The 19,604-nt window shown below is 36.5% G+C and overlaps 2 protein-coding genes and 1 long non-coding RNA gene across 4 annotated transcripts; 1 reads left to right on the top strand and 2 right to left on the bottom strand.

The window, feature by feature from the left end:
• LOC109709618 lies at positions 4,758–5,687 on the bottom strand. 2 transcript variants are annotated; one of them, XR_002216171.1, is made up of 6 exons: positions 5,557–5,687; positions 5,383–5,451; positions 5,231–5,288; positions 5,095–5,139; positions 4,992–5,011; positions 4,758–4,840 (listed from the first exon to the last, which is right to left on the bottom strand). It is a non-coding gene; the product is annotated as an uncharacterized LOC109709618 (long non-coding RNA). The 2 variants fall into 2 exon arrangements; XR_002216170.1 differs by lacking the exon at positions 4,758–4,840 and having other exon boundaries at positions 4,968–5,011.
• On the top strand, positions 9,938–13,051 carry LOC109709735 (zinc transporter 6). The gene is made up of 2 exons (XM_020232068.1): positions 9,938–10,783; positions 12,522–13,051. Exons 1-2 carry the CDS (start codon positions 10,031–10,033, stop codon positions 12,834–12,836), a joined length of 1,068 nt encoding a protein of 355 aa, XP_020087657.1. The 5' UTR covers positions 9,938–10,030; the 3' UTR covers positions 12,837–13,051.
• On the bottom strand, positions 14,098–17,721 carry LOC109709178 (receptor-like protein 12). Its single transcript, XM_020231266.1, has one exon. It carries the CDS (start codon positions 17,538–17,540, stop codon positions 14,211–14,213), a length of 3,330 nt encoding a protein of 1,109 aa, XP_020086855.1. The 5' UTR covers positions 17,541–17,721; the 3' UTR covers positions 14,098–14,210.

Here is a 19,604-nt window from a genome sequence, read left to right on the forward strand (position 1 = left end):
TCCTCGGGAGGAGGTGGAACCTTTCTGGGCTCCTCGGGAGGAGGAGGAGGGGATCTCTCCGGCTTCTTGTTCTCCCCGTACCATTCGAGGGCGATAGGCCAGAAAACTTTTCTAGGCTCCTCGGGAGGAGGAGGAGGAGGGGAATAGGCTCCTCGGGAGGGGAATATTATTGCACCCTACAAAAAGAGAAGAAAGAATGGGGAAGGGGAGAAAGAATGTTCAGAAAAACTAAACTATGAATCAAGAAGAAGCTAGAACATCAACATTAGAAAAGGCTTAGGGAGAGATTTTGCTTTTCAGAACCTCAACTACGGGCGAACCATTGACCAGCCTCAATGTCGGGAAAGAAGTGGCTCACGGGAAAGATATTTTGTCGGGCTTCTGAAGAATGAGATCTCCTCCAATAAGATCCAACAAAAAATGAGGCATATCCAATATGCATTCTATTGTGGCCTAAAGATTACTTACATGTATTAAAAACGTTTATAAATGTTCCCACTACTGTTTCGCTCTATAAAATTATCTTTCTATAAAAATAGTTATTGATATTTTACTCTATTCTGTGATTTTGACAATGTATAATATAATAATTACAAACTTATAAATCACACCCGCTGCAAAGCGCGGGTTCATTGCTAGTTTCAAACTAAGTTTCAATAGTAATCTGTCTACAATTCGAGACAGCGTCTCAATAAGGCTGCCAATGGATAAAAAAAACTAAAAGCTCTTCAAAAAAAAAAAAAATTGCAGCCGCATATGACTGTCACAACTGCAATTTTTTAATATTAGAAAAGAATTATAAGTATTTTTTAAAAAAAATTTAAATTACAAAATTGAAGATTGTGATTAGAATCTAATTTAATTTTGTAATGAAATTAATAAATTTAGCTTATCAATGATCGTTAAAATTTAAATAAAAAATTTAATTTATTCGGAAGCGTGCGTAGCAGCCTAATATGTACGAGTGGAGTTCCCGGGCTTCGCTGCGGTTATTTTTTGTACAAATATTAAATTATAAATTTTATAATATGTAAATAAAATTTTGTAATATAATAGTTTATAAATGTTAAAATAAAAAAATTGGGATTTATAAGTGTAGGAGGAAAAGAAATATATATTGAGATTTATAAGGGGTAGGAGGAAAAGAAATATATATTGGGATTTATAAGTGTAGGAAGAAAAGAAATATATATTGGGATTTATAAGTGTAGGAGGAAAAGAAATTAAAAATCAGTTTTCAATCTTTATTAAATAAGTTATATATATATTTTAAATGTTCAACCTAACCAGTGTGAGTTTGCACATAGTTTGATGATGAAATGAAGAGATAATTATTTATGAATTATCATCTATTGGACTTCACTATTTATGAATTATCATCTATTGGACTGTGAAGGGTGATGTGTCGGAACAACCGGTTTCGACGTCGCGATTTAAGCACATTATTTTGGTTAGATTAATGTTTCGCCATGTATAGAGTGTTAGTATAAGGATTAATAAGCCTTCGCTAAAAACTAATGCAAAGAATCTTACTTTGGTGTTTAGAGGAAAAGATCAGTTACTTACTGAAAAAAAAAAAACAAAACAAAAGAAAATGATTATGAGATATTATTAGTCAAAGAATTTTCATACCTCATGGAGAATTTCATAGTAATTTAAATATATTTTGAACTAAAATGAACTTTGTAATGTTTCATGAAAAATAACTTTTCAAAAGTTATGTAGCATTCGAAGCTCTCAGATTTTGCGAACTCTCGCAAGATCCTTTTATCGTCGTTCAGAACATCCTTGATGAAAATGAGGGGACTATTTGGATCATCCATCCCTACAAATGAGCAACAAACTTAAAATTTAACCTAAATTAAGCAAATGCTGTGAATCTGTAGCTAACTTTTGTGAGAAATATACTTGCCATTTTTTGTGATGAAAACTGGTGGATTGCTGTACTTCTGCTTCATGTAGTTCATCAGGCTTCGCATTTCTCGAGGTACGATATATAACCATATTGAATTCAAAATTTAAAATTAATTTAAAATTTAAAATTTTGAGACTATCAATATGTTACAAGAGAAATAATTTAAAAGATAGATTGGTTGATAAATTTGTAAATCATATTTTTGAATAAATATGATGTACAAATTTTTGATTAATTTGTAAAAAATTATTTCAAATAAGAACGAACGATTATGTTCAATTTGTTAAAAAAAAAATTTATATCTATCTATAGCTTCAATTCTACAAACGGTTATGATCAATTGGTTGAAAATATTAAAAATCAAAATAAATTTTTATATTCAATTCATTAAAAAGTAGCAATTAAAATTTAAATTTGAGTTTAAATTATAAATTAAATTAAAATTTTAATTTTTGTATCAAATCTATCCCTCTATTTTATATTAAAATTTAAATTTGATATTGTAGATATTTTCTAATAAAATATAACATATAAATTTAGAAAATATTTTATTCTAAATTTTTGAATAAATATGATTTACAAATGTTTATCGATTTAAGCTAAATTAAAATAATTGATTCAAGATAAATTAAATAATTATTACGTGCAGTTGCACGTACGCTCAACTAGTATATATATATATATANTAAATACATAACTCTTATATATTATTAATATATATTTATTATAACTTTGAATATATTTAATTTATATAAAAAAATATAAAAATAATATATATATATATAGTATATTAATTATTATATATTTATCATAAAGCCGAATTTTTTATTCCGAATTTTTAATTGGTAAACATATAATATCCGTATAAATCACGTATCCGAATAATTACCAAATCCCTTTTTTTACCGTATTTTTTAACGAATTTAAAAATTAAAAGTTGAATTTTAAAATTTAAAAATTAAAAGTTGAATTTTATCCGAATTATACCCGTACCGAATTTTTATCGAATCCGAATTAACTAACTATGATTCAAACACGGCTTTTAACTGGATAAAATGTATGGGCAGTTCTTTCTTTTTAAGTTCAACACACAAAAACTAGGGATGTTAATGGGTATGGATACCTAAAATTTTATTCGAATCCGAATCCGAATAAAACCGATATATTCAATGTTAAAATGGATATGGATTCGGATATGGATATCAAAAATAGAAACCCGACGGATATGGATTCGGATATGGATTTTGACCATACCCAACTCAAACCCAATCGAATCCGAATATATATATCATAATTATAATATATAAAATATATATACTAGATATATATATATATAATATATATATAATATAATATACTATATATTATATATTTATTTATTTATTTATTTTGATGTTATATTTGAATTTGTATTTTAAAAATTTAGATTTAATATAATATATTTTGAAATATTAAAAAAATAATAATTATTTTGGGTTTTGGATTTTTGATCGGATTCGGATTTGGATATGGATTTTTAAAATCTGTCGGGATTCGGGTCTCGGGTTTGGAGTCGGGTTCGGGTTCGAATTTTTGAAAATCCACCCTGAATTCGACCAGTTGACATCTCTTAACATTAACACTACAGTTACGTCTAAAATTAATTTCACTACTACATAAATACTAGTAAATAATATAATTTGTCTACATAATCATTCACCAGGACTTGAAACGGGCCCAGTGGGTGAGACCTTGGTGTGGTTAAGTAGTTTGGAGCGAGCACGATGTGCTCACTACGTACTCTGCGACTTAACCTTGGGGATGTATTAATCCGATGAAAATGACTGCTTGATGAAAATTCCACATTGAGCATGCATGTGGTACTGAGTACTGTAATAATTGCCGTAGAATTTGCTAATTATATATTGCCCCTAAAATGTAATTACTTAATCAATCTTGTTCGCATAATAATGAGTTGTTGCTTTGTTTTTTTAATAAAAATGGATAGTGAGATACCGTGTGTATTAAGTTGACTAATTAATTTCATCCTTATATAGTTTGGATATAATCTTAATCTTAATTATTTTACTATATTTCAATTCCACGAATTATTATATTATTTTCTTCCAATAAAGTTCAGTGACCATGGTGCACCTCCCACAACGTACAAATTCTTTCTTAATTAATAATGACTAAATAAATAAATACATAATTAAAGTGCTCGTTTTACTCCCCAACTCATAAAACATTCCCAACCGACCAGAAGACCACGAGAAAGTATTGCCTGCACCCTGTGCACCCACTCCTAAAAACCTTACATATAAGCTTCAAAAAATCAAACGTCTAGCATACTCATTTCAACATTTAGTCAATTAAATTAGATTGTATGAGTTAATTATAATAATTTTAAAAATTCATACTAAAAATTATAATAAATTAATATTTGAAGATTAAAGTGTCATTCACTTTGTCGTTGTAGGACCAAACATGCAATTTATTTATCCTATGAAATGCTAGGAACGGTGTATGATTTGTATATATACATCGGGGGTAGGCCTCAATGAAAGAAATCTGTTATTTCTTTCATTGAGGCCCTGGTTGCCTCACTCTTGTAGTTTAGTTCATACATTCAATGAATGAAGCAGGTAGCGTGCTACCTTTTCTCAAAAAACAGTTTCATATCTGCAAACAATCATCATCACCAGATTATGATCGCATGGCTCTAAACCAATACTCCAAAATTCACACGGCCCAACATGCTTTTTTTTTTGATTTTTTTAGAAAAACAAAATTAAACTCACTTCCTACCAAAAAATAAAAAATAAAAATATAGATAATAACGAGAAGCATGCGGAAGAAGACGGTGTACTTGGCTTGTGCTTTCCCTTTTGGGAGAACGGTGGGGTCGGAGGCTGGTTTAACCCTCCACGCCTCGTTAATTGCTACCTGGTTAAAATTTAATTCTAGGATTCAGTTTGTATGAAGAATTTTAACCTACGATCAAGTTCTAGAAACCGAACATAACATCAAATAGATCACATGGAGGTTTAAAAATCAGGAAAAAATAAGGAGAAAATACCGAAGATTACGAAATTACCAGAAAACGAGTCACATCATCTGCAAAGTATAGAAAGTGGATTCATAAATAAAAATTAGAAAACCAGAGAGAGAGAGAGAGCAGAGTAGAGCAAAGCACGCACCATAGAGGAGCTTCACCTTCCTCTCGTAGACGATGACTACACCACCTGAGATCGAGGATACAACACGCACAGCAGTAGATGAGATTAAATTAACTAATGACACGAGTTTAATCTTAGATTTATTTCGATCGCTCACCCATTAGATTTCAGAGAGCCGTAAAGCCATCGGAACTGTCGGATTCAGGATCTCCTCACTACAACCAGATCAAACACAAGAGATTAACCGAAATTCAGCTCAAATCGTAAGGTTTCCACCATGAGAATAGAGGAAACGACGAGAGATCTCACCATATCTTGATAATGTCGAGCTTATCGAGCTTCCTCCGATTGATCTTCGCGTGCAGTGTAGCCGCCATCCTAGGACACCAACAATCGCCAATCGGATGGGTAAACCTAAAGAGTCTCTACGAAATTGAAGCGTAAAGAGGGAGACGATACAAAAACGAAGAGGATTCGCCTCACCAAATTTGGCCGAGAGGAGCTTTCCTTGCAAGTAGTTGATGCGAGTAAAACATGGTCGATCGATCTCCTCCTCCTCAAACTCCTCTGCTTTTTAGTGTGTGTTTGAGAGAGAGAGAGACTTCTCGAAGAAGCTTCTCGAAGAAGATAGAGGAGGTGGCGGAGCGCCTGGATGGAGTTCAGGAAAACGGGGAAATGGTCTAGTTGATGGGGGCGAGGGTAATAGCGTAAATAAATTGGACGGATTAGGGGTAAATTCGGTATTTGAGCTAACCGAAAAAATGTTCGCAATTGGGACGCGGCGCACCGGAGCTACGAGAGTACGAGCCAACGATTAGCAAATTCATACTCCCAGTGTACACTTACACTTCATGCACTGTAGTGTGTTTATTAGGCGTATATTTTATAACCTCTTTATTCAAGGTCATAATTCTTAGCCTGCCACTAAAATTTATTTAGATTTTTATGAATTCTAAATTTCTAAAATATAAAATGTTTACCCCAAGAAAACTGTACGAGTAGCATTTCTTTTTTCAAAATAATTATTGATTAATATCTTAAAATTATTATTTATGTTAAAAATTCTATATACAAAAAAATCAAGGGCTTTCTGTTCTGATATCGTTCTAAATAATATTAAATAATTATCTATTTTTGAAAACTTAAGTTATCAGAGTTCGGCTGGAATACAATAGATAGTACCGAGGGCTTTGTACTACCAAATTATTCATCGTTAGATTTAACTCTTTGATTCGTTAAATTATACTATTCAACTAATAACTCACTCAACTCTAGAGAGCTCACATTATCCTAGTTGTATATTTTTTCATCCAAAGACCGAAACCTAATAGTACCAATAGCTGGCGTTATTGATAACATTCTAGCCTAGTTCTAAGTTTTCATATTAAATTATATGAAAAATTGCAGTGCCTATTTTGTGATTTTTTTTCCCAAGCTCTTGATTTAGATTTAAAGATAACTTAATTAAAAAGCATGTGCTTCAATCAAATCTGATCAAACTGTCAAACTCAAGCTGCTATTCCCATTATGAGAATAAAGTAGATAAAAATAAAATTTTAATGGAGAAAATTATATCATTAAAAAATTTACACACAATTCAGTTGATGGTGGGTCCTACACCTAAGAAATGAAGAAATGTTTTTTTTATAAATAAAATTAAACTTTAATTACTTGTAGCCCAATTCTTAGCTTAGGCCCAGTTCTACAACTAGGCCCACACTTTGGCCCGGCCCAGTTGAAGTATTTTCTTTTTTCTCTCGTACGAAAAATAAAAGATAATTGCTGTTTACTATTTATTACTAATAAGATCTGTACCAATACGCTTTTTTTTTTTTTTTTCAAGCAGTTGATATCTCTGTGGAAGAATCTCTAACCAATACTCTTTTTTTTCTTTTTTTCTTTTTTTTTTGTCACCACCCCTGAGGCCTTGCTGTCTCACCCATGTAGTTTAATTAACTCTCTGAATGAATGAAGTGGGTAGCGTGCTACATTTTTCTCCAAAAAAAAAAAAAAATTTGTACATGTTACTGATCATATTTCAACCCTCCTGTTTAGGGGTGGAACTAGGCCCGGGCCTAAACAAGGCCCGGCCCGATGGGCCATATTTGGGTCGGGCTTTGGGTATTAAAAACTTAACTTTGGATCCGGGCCGGGCTTCAAAATTTAGGCCCAAAAAAATTTCGGGCCTATTTGGGCATGTCCAAGCCCGGCTCGAGCCCGACCCAAAAGCCCGATATATTAATTATTAAAATAAAATATTTAATTATATATATATAATATTTATTTATAAAAAGAATAAATTATATAATATATCATATATAGTATATAGTGTTATTAATGATATATACTTCTATATATATGAGGATATATTATATATTAACAAAATATTTAGTTCCATATTAGGATATATTAAATAGTATTATTATATATAATTAATTAATTATACATATCTATGAGTAAATATATGGTACATATTATTATACAAATAAAAGTATTTATGTATTATATGATAAATGTATAAAATGGGCCTTCACAAAGCCCGATGGTACTGGGCATTGGGCTTGGACTTGGACCGGGCCTTAATTTTTAAACAAAATTGGTCAAAAGTCCGACCCGAAGCCCAACTTTTCTTTTGGGCCGGGCTTGGACATAATATTACCCGACCCAAGCCCGGCCCATTCTACCCCTACTCCTGTTTTAGGTTTACGTGGAAGGCTTTGATTGGTGGTAATTTACAGTTAAAATTAGAGTTGAATGCGCACGGTGAGGTGGCATGCTGAGTACGGACGTATACGTAAGCATGTCCACGTTGTGGTATCCACGTGGCCCCCGCACATCCCGCCCCATCCAACCCTCGTCCCAACCCGTGCTTACACGCTTTACCGATTATAAAATAACTCTAGTCACAAAAGCTCTTCTAAATACAAAATTTTAAATTCGAATTTTAATTATTTTATAAATCTAATAATTTTTTAAAAAAATGTAAAAATTGTTTTAAAATTGTATGTTGTGTTTTAAGATTTATAATAGTTGAGAGGCAAATCGCAGTAGTCTCAATGGTTGAGACTTTTCTCAACAAATTTTTTTAATTTTCTATCACTTTTCTAAATTAAAAAAATAAGAAAAGTGAAATGTAAAAATTTATAATCAAAAGCTTTAGTTGAATTTTTTTTTTGTACATTTAGACTATTTAGTAGCTTTACTATAGGTACTTCTACAATTAAAGTATTTAGTCACATTTCTAGATAAATTTATTAAAAAAATAAATAAAACAGTTAACTTGCTTTCGTTCTTAAAAAAAAGAAAGAAAAAATTGATTCACACATCATCCCCTCTCTCTCTCTCTCTCTCTCTCTCTCTCAAAAAAAAAAAAAGAAAAAGAAAAAGAAAAAAAAGGCAATAAATAAGGACGAGTCACATGAGCCAAAACTTTATGGGCAAAAGAGCTCAAAAAACTAACAAATTGCAATGTCCGTGCCCCACGAGAATACTTACCACGTCACCATGGAGCAAACAATTATATAATAAAAGTATAATACATACAAAAAATATAGACATTTGAGATGAGAAATAAGTAAAATGTACAATCGATCCATTCTCTGAACAACTCAAAGACCAACCTGAATTTCATCACCATCACTTACTAGTTTCATAAGTACCTACGGTAACTTTATAGGAACGTAAACAAGTCGAGTTCATTTATTAATATTGTATATAACCACTAACCAATTACTAATGTCAAAGTTTGCATTAAGAAATGAAATTACACTGAATTGTTGCGTTTTTTTTTAATACTACAGTTACATCTAAAATTAATTTCACTACTACATAAATACTAGTAAATAATATAATTTTGTGTACATGATCATTCACCAGGACTTGAAACGGGCCCAGTGAGTGAGACCTTGGTGTGGTTAATTAGTTTGGAGCAAGGACGATGTGGTGCTCACTACGTAAGTACGAGCTAACTTAACCTACCTAACTCTGCGACTTAACCTTGGGGATGTATTAATCCGATGAAAATGACTGCTTGATAAAAATTCCACATTGAGCATGTCGTACCGAGTAATGTAATAATTGCCGTAGAATTTGCTAATTATTGCCCCTAAAATTTAAGTACTTAATCAATCTTGTTTATATACTAATGAGTTGTTTCTTTGTTTTTTTTAATAAAAATGGATAGTGAGATACCATGTGTATTAAGTTGACTAATTAATTTCATCCTTATATAGTTTGGATATAATCTTTAGTATTTTACTATTTTTCAATTCCACGAATTAGTATATTATTCTTCCAATAAAGTTCAGTGACCATCGTGCACCTCCCACAACATACAAATTTTTTCTTAATTAATGACTAAATAAATAAATACATAATTAAAGTGCTCATTTACTCCCCAACTCATAAAACATTCTCAACCGACTAGAAGACCAAGAGAAACTATTGCCTGCACCCTCTGCACCCACTCCTAAAAACCAATATAAGCATCAAAAATCAAATTGCTGACATCAAACGTCTCGCATACTTATTTTAATATTTAGTCAACTAAATTAAATTATATAATTTAATTAAAATAATTTTAAAGAATTTATACTAAAAATTATAATAAATTAAAGATTAAAGTATCATTCACTTTGTTCGTTGGAGGACCAAAGGTGCAATTTATTTATCCTACGAAATGCTAGGAACGGTGTATGATTTGTATATATACACCCGGGGTGGGCAAATAGTTACACAAATGTGAACGTTCCCTCCCCCTCTCAAAACCACATAATCTTTCAAAGGAAAACCTTAACAGGAATAATAAAAAGAGAGAAAAAAAAAACACAAAAAAAGAAAAAACGCAAACACTTCCACATAGATAGAGAGAGAGAGAGAGAGAGAGAGAGAGATAGAGAGAGGGAGGGAGAGACGCGCACACACGAGCGTCGTCGGTGCGGGGGGCGTCGCGCGGGCCATGTCGGAGTGCGCGGGGGCAGCGGAGGCGGCGCGGGCGCTGTGGTGCCGCGACGGGGCGGCGGCGGCGCACCTGAAGGTGGTGTCGCTGGGGGCGATACTGGCGGCGAGCGCGGCGGGGGTGGCGGCGCCGGTGGGGCTGGCGCGGGTGTTCGAGGGGCGGCCGGCGTACGGGCGGGCGCTGCTGCTGATAAAGTGCTACGCGGCGGGGGTGATCCTGTCGACGGCGCTCGTCCACGTCCTCCCCGACGCCTTCGCCGCCCTCTCCGATTGCCGCGTCGCCTCCCGCTCCCCCTGGCGCGACTTCCCCTTCTCCGGCCTCGTCTCCCTCGTCGGCGCCCTCCTCGCCCTCCTCGTCGACCTCTCCGCCACCTCCCACGCCGACGCCTCCCTCTCCCCCAACCCCTCCTCCGCCAACCCCTACGCCCCCATCGACCTCCACCTCCACAAGCTGGACGCCGACTCCACCGCCATCGTCGTCTCCGCCGGATGCCACGGGCTCAACGGAGGAGGAGGAGCGGCGGCGGCGGCGGAGGGGGAGGAGGAGGAGGAGGGAGGAGTGGAGGAGAGGATGGCGAAGCTGAAGCAGAGGATGGTGTCGCAGGTGCTCGAGATCGGGATCATATTCCACTCCGTCATCATCGGGGTCACCATGGGCATGTCGCAGAACGTCTGCGCCATTCGCCCCCTCGTCGTCGCCCTCTGCTTCCACCAAATCTTCGAAGGGATGGGCCTCGGCGGATGCATCGCCCAGGTATTAATTATTTTGCGAATTTGAGAAACCCTAGATCGAATTAGGCGCTCTGCTTTTTTGTCTCTCTCTCTCCTTTTGTTTTCTTATGAAACCCTAGTTTGCCTCAAATGGTCTTATGTCAAAATTGGATTTTTATTCGTAGTAGTAGTATTGAATAAGTATCAAGTACAAATTAGTTGGATGAGTCGAGATGGTTGGGAATTAGCCCAGTGGATCGATAACTAGTTGAGTACGGATTTGTGGAATTTCTCTACTCAAATCTTTTTCATTGTTTCTCTGATTAGCTAATAAGAAATTAGGCTTCTTTTGCGCATGTGGAGCTTCTATGATAGTGCTAATTGAGTACAGCTCTTCCGAGAAGGGGTACCAATTTTCATTTTCATCTCCTCAACTTCTTCCTACTGTAGTGTAGTAGAAGCCCGAGCTTCACAGTGAAGCTTCTTCTTTTGAAATCCAATTTCAAAAGCTCTCGTTTTAACTTCTTGTTATAGCAAAATCTATAGACCTTTTTTTTTAAATTTCGCGTAATGATAGGTATATGAACGTTCCTACATTATCGAAAAAAAGAAAGTTGCTTTAGAAGCCAGGCCAAACAAGTCATTCTGATCTACTAACCAATATAATTAAAATATGCTTATTGTGCGCCTACTATGTTCACTTGTAAGATAATTATATTTAGTAGTTAGTAGCTAGTTTATTAGGCTCTTGGGAATATTTATTAGTGAATGTTGCACTCCAACACGCCTGTTTACTCCGTATATACACTATGGTGTGGAAGCAAGTTATGGGATTTTGGTATAAGCAGGAAGATCCCAATTCATGCGGAGTACAAGGTGAGCGGATGTTAGAGGTCACTTGATTTGTGGGGGCCAAACTTCAACATCTCTTGCTATTCTTTTATAAAGGTCACTGCTAAGTGGTTCCTTAGTGCAGATATACTAGGCATTGCTTTTGTTCTTTTCTTTAAATATTTAAATGTATTCTAAAAGCTGAGGAGTTCCACTTCTACTCCGTTAAACTAATTTTTTCAATCTTTCTCCATTAGTTCTGCTTTTAGACCTCCTGAGTATGCTGTATCATCTTAGCACTATACCTTTGTCCTTTACCTGGGCTAATATTCACGACATCCTCCTTAAAATAATTATAAAATCATTTTGCACATCTTATATTTAAAGCATGAGAAATTCCCATCATCAGTCTGAAGAAATACTAAAATAATTTCAGATCCTACAAGTGTACTTGTTTGATTTTGGAATATATCTTTTTTTTCTCTTGTGATGGAGTTCCCCTTTCCTTGTTAAGACATTGGCCTCTTTGGAAGTTCATGGGTGCAATTTGTCATGCTTTGCAACTAAGATATGCAAAGTAATGGTAAGCCTACGAAGAAAAACAGATCTCTTGCATTATAACCTTCTCTTATATAATATGGCCGTAAAAAATAACTAGGGTATTCTTAGATTTTTGGTTTCAGAATACAGCTTAGGCAGATTAAGCTATCAGATCTAAACATGTAATAGAATAGCCTTCTGATGTTATCTAGGACTTCCAAACAAAGTCGGTATGCTTGTACCCTCCACACTAATTTGATACTTATTCCTGGGTACAGTACCTAACTGCATGCATCAGTTTTTGCACTGCATTTTGCCTTACAAAAGCGTATAGAAAAAGAAACCTTTGCTTCTCCTCTGTAAGTACATCTTATTGATTAATTAACTGGACATGGTGTTTCTGTTTGCAGGCTGGTTTTGGCTTGGGAACTGTGGGTTACATGTGCATTATGTTCGCGGTGACTACGCCAATGGGAATTGTTTTGGGCATGATAATTTTCTATTTGACAGGCTACGATGACAGCAACCCTAATGCCCTTATACTAGAAGGGCTTTTGGGTTCTCTCTCTTCTGGAATTCTTGTTTATATGGCGCTTGTTGATCTTATTGCCTTAGATTTCTTCCACAATAAAACAATGTCTTCGAGTCCTCGGTTAAAAAAGGCTTCATACATAGCTTTAGTGCTCGGATCTGCTTCAATGTCGGTACTCGCACTTTGGGCATAATTTATAGTAAAATGCAATCGTTGGAATTGTAGAAACAATTACTGAGCTCCTCCTTTTGGTAAGGTAAAGATGAAGATTGTTAATGAAAATACTATTAGGAACATTGACATTACATTGTTGTGCTTTGTACATCTGTGTTTCCTAATAGCTTGAAAATTTTAATTTAAGTTGTTTAATTTCTACTGCCTGCAACTAAGATATTATAGTTTGCCGTTGATTGTTGTTTAGAATGTTTGTTTTTGCTGCGGTCTTTTTTTTTTCTGAAAAATAGAAAATCAGATAATAAATGGAGGAGAACAAAGGTACTTCTTTAATTGCTTCCTAGATTACCTTTCATGGAAAAGAAATACAATTGCTTGTGTGTGGTAGAGTATCTTCATTTCCACTAAATTTTACACGGTGAACTATTGCTTGATTTGAGCTATAGAATAAGGTTGCTTCAGCAAATGATATGCCAATTTGAAGTGTTTCCTAGCTGTTTCCTATGCATGACAATCTGAGCTTTTTTCTTTTCTTTAATTTTCCTTTCCTGTTCACATAAATGCTTAACTAAAATCAGCTGCATTTATTAATACGAGATTCCTAAAATCATTAAGGATATCTCAGTACAAGTCAAGCCAAGAGTAGCAAGAACAGTACATTCCACCTTTGAATAAATAAAGCACTAATTCATAATATCTCATCGAATTGGAAGAGGACTCATCAAGCCAACTTGTTAGTTGGCTTAGTGTCAGAGTGCACCATTACTCTAAATAAAATATAAATGTGGAAGGCTACTTTACACCTTGATTGAGACTGCACTAAAATATAGAAGCGAAGAAGCCAATTCCAAGATGTACGCTGGCTCAATTTTCATGGTTCAAAGGTATAAAACAAGATCGTTATATACATGTAATCAGTTTCAATGTTGTACATAAGCTTGCTGCTAATATTGGTATACAGTTAACCTGCTGGGAGAGTATGGAAAAGCAAGGCAGAGGACGAGAAAAGATGGATCTTTATATCCAAAAATATTCGGAGAATTTTGGACTTGGTTTGCAACGGCACAAACAGGACGTTTCCTAGAGCTTAAGATACACACTCTTATGAACTCTTCTTGTTCTTTTTAACCAACTCTTTAAGATTAGTCGCCATCTCCAGCCACAAACTGAAATGAGCTCGTACGCATCAAAATCAGAAGCTTCTGCTTGGAGCTTTTGCTTCGAGCATTGGAGAGGCAAATTTTCATACTAGAGCTTCTTCAAACAACTCAACATTGAACTTTTAAAAAAGAATGATTAATTCTATTAAGTAAATGTGTTCCCCACCATTTCAATTGGGGATCATCTTATTATTCTTTACGTATGACTATGTACAAAGTATCAAGACCCATCATCAAAACTTAGGACAAGAGCACTCCACATGATGTATCACCACCTTATCTTCATGAATCTCCAACCCAGTACAGAATACACAGAACTTCCTATTTTCCTCTTCCTCCATCGAATCCGCGTCATCATCTCCTTCCTCAGTCCCTACCCTCCCATCCCCACAAGTTTCACAGAGCCACAACGGCAATACAGCCAAAAGCATTCTATCCACATACTTATTAAACCATCTCTTCCCTTTGCTCCACACCATTAATGGCCCGACCACTATCGCCAAACCCCCACCGTATCCTATGCCTGCAGATATAAATTGCCAATTCAATTCAATAGACTTTGAGTTCAAAGCTTGATCACGCGCTGTTCTTGATGAGTTGCATTGCCTCGTTAATGGCTGCCCGCATAATCCTGGATTACCCAGAAAGGAAAGGTTTGAGAATGTAGGGAATTGATGGTACTGTGGAATTCCCCCCACCAAGTTGTTGTATGAGAGGTTAAGAGAAGAGAGAAATGTAAGCAAGGCAAGCGTTTGAGGAATTTCCCCGGAAAGATTATTCGAAGATAGGTCCAGTGATTCAAGCTGTGAAAGGTTCCCTATTTGAGAAGGGATTTCACCACTGAAGGAGTTGTGCGAAATGTTCAGCAAATAGAGCATCTTGAGCTCTCCGACCGATTCGGGAATACCGCCTTCAAACCCGTTGTTAGATAGATCAAGCGAAGTGAAGACGGTCAGGATCTTTACAAGTGTAATATCCAGTCCTTTGAATGTCACAGTCACCGAATCCTCATAGTACGACTTGGTGTAGTTCAGATAGCTGAATCCAACTGTGAATTGTTTATCTTCAGAACCGACTTTCATTGCCGTCAGATCTGAGAAGCAATCCGACGGTAACATACCATTGAAGCTGTTTGATGAAATGTCGAATATTTGTAGCATTGGAAATGGAGAGTTTCTTCCTGTGGTTGAAGTAGGATGCGCTGCAGGACCATAGAATCCATTTGATCTAAGAACAAGGACCTGAAGTGCAGAGAGTTCACGTAACCAATATGGAAAGGAGTCAACAATTTGATTGTTCCCAATGTCAAGAACCTCTAACATCCGACAGTTGGCGAGAGATTGCGGCAGCTTCCCTTCTAACATGTTACTGCTGAGATTTATAGTTCGAAGCTCACATCCTCCGCTAACATCCTGAGGCAAGGTACCAGTTAGCTGATTAGCTCCTAGATTTAATATCCGCAGATCACCACTGTTTCCTTTCAGGAGACAAGAAGGCATTGAACCACTAAAACCATTATAGGAAAGATCGAGGACTTGCAGATAGGTTGCATTGCAAAATGAAGCCGGGATTTCTCCGGTTAATCTGTTATGGGACACCGAGAAGAAGATGGTGACGTTAAGGTATGATGGGAAGCTAAAAGGAATAGACGAACTGAAGTTGTTGTATGAATAATCTAAGATGATAATGTTCGGTGGAGGGAAGGGAACCGATCCTTGAAGCATGTTAGAATGGATATCAAGGGTCATTAAAGGGATCGAGGAAAGATCAGTAAGACCTTCTACACTAGTAAACATATTGTGAGAGAGGTTTAAATATGTCCAGCTCTCCATTCCGATACTCCATATCCAACTGGGTATAGCACCAGAAATCTTGTTGTTGGAGAGGTCTAAATCGCTTATTACATCCTGGTATCTCAAGAAAGTAGGGATCTTCAATAGATAGCAGGACGCCAACTTCAATGTGCTTATCTTTGGAAACGAATCGAATGAACTATTGTCATCGCCATCTACAACTATGATCATATTATTTGAGAGATCCAACTTGGAGAGATTCCTCATGCTCCGAAGAATATCAAGGGCCAACGTGCCACTAAAGTTGTTTGATGCAAGTGAGAGAACACTAAGTCCTGAGAGCTGGGACACAGATTGTGGGATAATTCCTTGAAGATTATTATAGCTTAGGTCGATAGTTGCTAACGATGAAGATGCATTTGAAATCCCCGCGAGAATACCTGAGAGTTGGTTCTGGGAAAGCTGCAGAAGCTGCAAAGAAGGGATAGCAAACAGAGAGCCAGGAATCGGCCCGGTCAGTGAATTGTTCCGTAGGTCAATCTTGGTTAGCTTACGCAGCCCCGCATAATCATCAGAGGGAGGTATTGATCCACTCAGACTATTATGAGCCAAGTTAATCTCCGAAATCATCGGCCATTGCCCGAAAGAAGGGATCCGACCACTGAAATTATTAAAGGAAAGATCCAAATGCACAAGCTGGGTAAGATTAGCGACCGACGCCGGTATTGATCCGGAGAAACCGCATTCCGATAGCTCCAATCTTGTTAGTGACTTGAGATTACCGATCGAATCCGGTAAATTCCCTGAAAAGTTCGTGCTTGATAGCACTAAACTCTCCAAAACACTATCTTTTGGGAAATCCGGCAACCACCCGGACAGCAAAGGATTGGCCGACACATCGAGAACCGTCAAATTTCTCAATTGCAATATCCTGTCAGGGAAGACACCTTTAAGCCCACAGGAACTCAACCGAAGCACGCCCAGTGAAGAGAAGTTTGTGAAGAAGAACTCGGGCAACGGGGAGCTCAAGTTATTCTGATCAAGGCGGAGTTTTGATAACCACCGGAGGCGCAAGAGGGACGGGTTGAGAGGACCCGCAAGAGAGCACCCCGAAAGGCTCAGCTCGCGAAGTCCGGGGGCCGACGCCGCCACCGCGCCGCACCATCCGGGCCCGTCGGCGGCGATTTCAACGCCATCGAGGTAGAGGAATTGGAGGCGGCCGAGATTGGCAATGAGGGTCCGGAGAGTCGGGTCTCGGAGGTAAAGGGAGGAGTTTGGGCGCTCGTTGAGGTAGAAGGTGGAGAGGTCGAGGGAGACCAAATTGGAGAGGCGAGAGATGCTCGCGGGGACCTGGCCGACGAAGCCCGAATTGGAGAGGTTGAGGCGGGTGAGATTGGCTAGGGCTTCGAACCCGAGCTGCGGGAGGGGAATTTGGTCGAACAGGTTATAGGCGAGGTTGAGGGAGCGGAGCGAGGTGAGGTTGAAGAGCGCGGGGAAGTAAAGCTCACCGGCGATGGATCGGCCGCTCAGGTCGAGGGCGGTGACGCGACCGGAGACGGGGTCGCATTCGACCCCGCCCCAGGCGCAGCAGTCGGTGCCGGCGACCCAGGAGGTGAGGCTACCGCCGGAGAAGCGCCGCTTCAGTTGGAGGAGGGAGGCGAACTGGTCGCGGAGGCACAGGGCGGTGACGGCTCCGGCGGAGGAGAATGCGAAGAGGAGGAGGGTGAGGATGAGGAAGAGGGGGTTGGGGGGGCGGTGACGAGAACTCATTGCGTAGCGGGGTGCGGAGGAGGAGGAGGAGGAGGAGGAGGAGGAGGGGATTTAGGGTTTGCGAAGGCCATGTAGGAGGAGGCGGTGGTGGCCATGTATGTACTGGAAAAGAGAGAGAGAGAGAGAGAGAGAGAGAGAGAGAGAGAAGCGAGGAGGACGTGAGCAAGTAGAGAGAAGAAAGCGCGTTATCTCCCGTCGTGCTCGGAGAGGGCTTAATTGACAACGTCATTGGTGTGAACGCGTTCCTTACACCGGGGGTCGTCATTAATTTGGTAATGCATCATTTTTATATATAATTTTGAAATTTTTAAAAATATTTATAATTTTTTTAATGTTTATAAAATTAAGCAGTTTGTAACCGTCCCAGTATGTGGCTGCATATTTTTTCGGTGGCCATTAACATTCACGTTTTAAATTATAATATAAGATGAAGAAAAAATCTAAAGCGCATTTTAATTTTTTTAAAGAATTTTTGGGCGACATTGCTGGACTGTATCTCGATTATACGAACAGATTACATTAAGTATTAATAAGAAAGTACGATAAAGTAATTTATTTATTTTATAAAGGAATATTATATTTTGAATATGCAATCCTACTAAAAAATAGAAAAAATATCTCATAATTTTTCTCTCAACTTCATTTTGTTTATTAGCGAAGCAAATCTAAGTGTCATGTTTATTTTTATTATAATTAATAAATAGGAATTGAAAAAAAAAATATTATACCTGAAAATGGAAAGTTCTAATTTGGTTTTTCCTCTTTCATCTAAAAATATCATAAAGATAAATTTTTATATAATATGTTTTTCCTAAATAGATTACTATTTAAACTTAGTTTGAAATTCCAAGAAAAAAGCATTATGTACACAAAAATAAATAACAAATAAAAGTTAATTTTATTTATTTTAAAAAGAATATCACATTCGCTTGTCAAGCAATGATCTGATTACATTATAATTTGGGTTAATATTATTAGAAAATAAACTATGCACTTATTTTTACATCTTTTATCTTCTTCTTTTTTTAACTAACAATCACGCTAGACATGTTGTAAATAAAAAAGCTATAGACAAGCTATTGTACTCTTACATATAATAAACGTACTTGTAGAAACTGTTTAGTTTGACCCAGTCCGCTAAAGCAAGTGGCAAAGGATTTAGTGGCATGGTACCGAGATCCCAAGTTCGAAATCCTAATTGATTCATATTTTCACTAGTTTTTTTCTAATTAAAATAAACAAAGCGAAGAGTGTGCTACTTATCTCTAAAAAAAAATAAAAAAATAAAAACTGTTTTAGTTTGTTATATAGTTATTAATTGTAATGCGGTTGTAAATGCAGTTGTAATTACGATGAATTAGTTTACGGAGCCATAGTTATGGAACTATTTTTAACATGGAGTTTTGGAGCCGGCCTGAGAATACCGTGTATGGAACTCGGTCCAGTGCATTAATTTATGGGCTAAAGAGCATACAGAATAATAGTTAGGGTGACATGCACGGAGAGTTTTGGGAGACGAAAAGAGTTTTTTAGTTTGACTTTTTATTAAGTTATGATATGTATACTTGAAATAGTCTAATACAATAAAGCCGCAATTGCGTGACTAGGAACTCTTGTTAGATTGGAACAGTAAAGAGTTGAGAGTGGAAGAAATCCAATATAGTATACTACCAAAAAAAAAAAGTAATCAATTTTATTAGGTTGATGTCCACTATTATATATATATATATATATTATATATATATATAATCATTGCTTATATTATTCTTTAAAAAATATATATTAAATTCAATGTTTGGCTATTCTTATTTTTTGGATAGACTTTTGTAGAAAGTTTTCTTGATTTTTATAAGCTACATTTTGATGATTTCGAGATCAACTGTGTCAAATATCAATGGCTAGTCGTGTACACGTACCCTTGGTGAGTAGATTAAAAGAGGTATAATGTGTACTCTTTTATCATGTTTGTACATTTTCAATACAGTTTATAGATATAAAATATCATAAGGAAGTAAGTGTTATATATAGTATAGATAATATAAAAGGATGTTAAATATAGATTTT

Source organism: Ananas comosus, linkage group 4 (genome assembly GCF_001540865.1).
Source record: "Ananas comosus cultivar F153 linkage group 4, ASM154086v1, whole genome shotgun sequence".
Lineage (NCBI taxonomy): Eukaryota > Viridiplantae > Streptophyta > Magnoliopsida > Poales > Bromeliaceae > Ananas > Ananas comosus.

Excerpts from the sequence above, each read along its gene's own strand:
- LOC109709735 (XM_020232068.1), top strand. The coding sequence starts at position 10,031 with ATGTCGGAGTGCGCGGGGGCAGCGGAGGCGGCGCGGGCGCTGTGGTGC. Across the intron at positions 10,784-12,521 it reads TCGGCGGATGCATCGCCCAG|GCTGGTTTTGGCTTGGGAAC; the intron begins GTATTAATTATT and ends TTCTGTTTGCAG.
- LOC109709178 (XM_020231266.1), bottom strand. The coding sequence starts at position 17,540 with ATGAGTTCTCGTCACCGCCCCCCCAACCCCCTCTTCCTCATCCTCACC.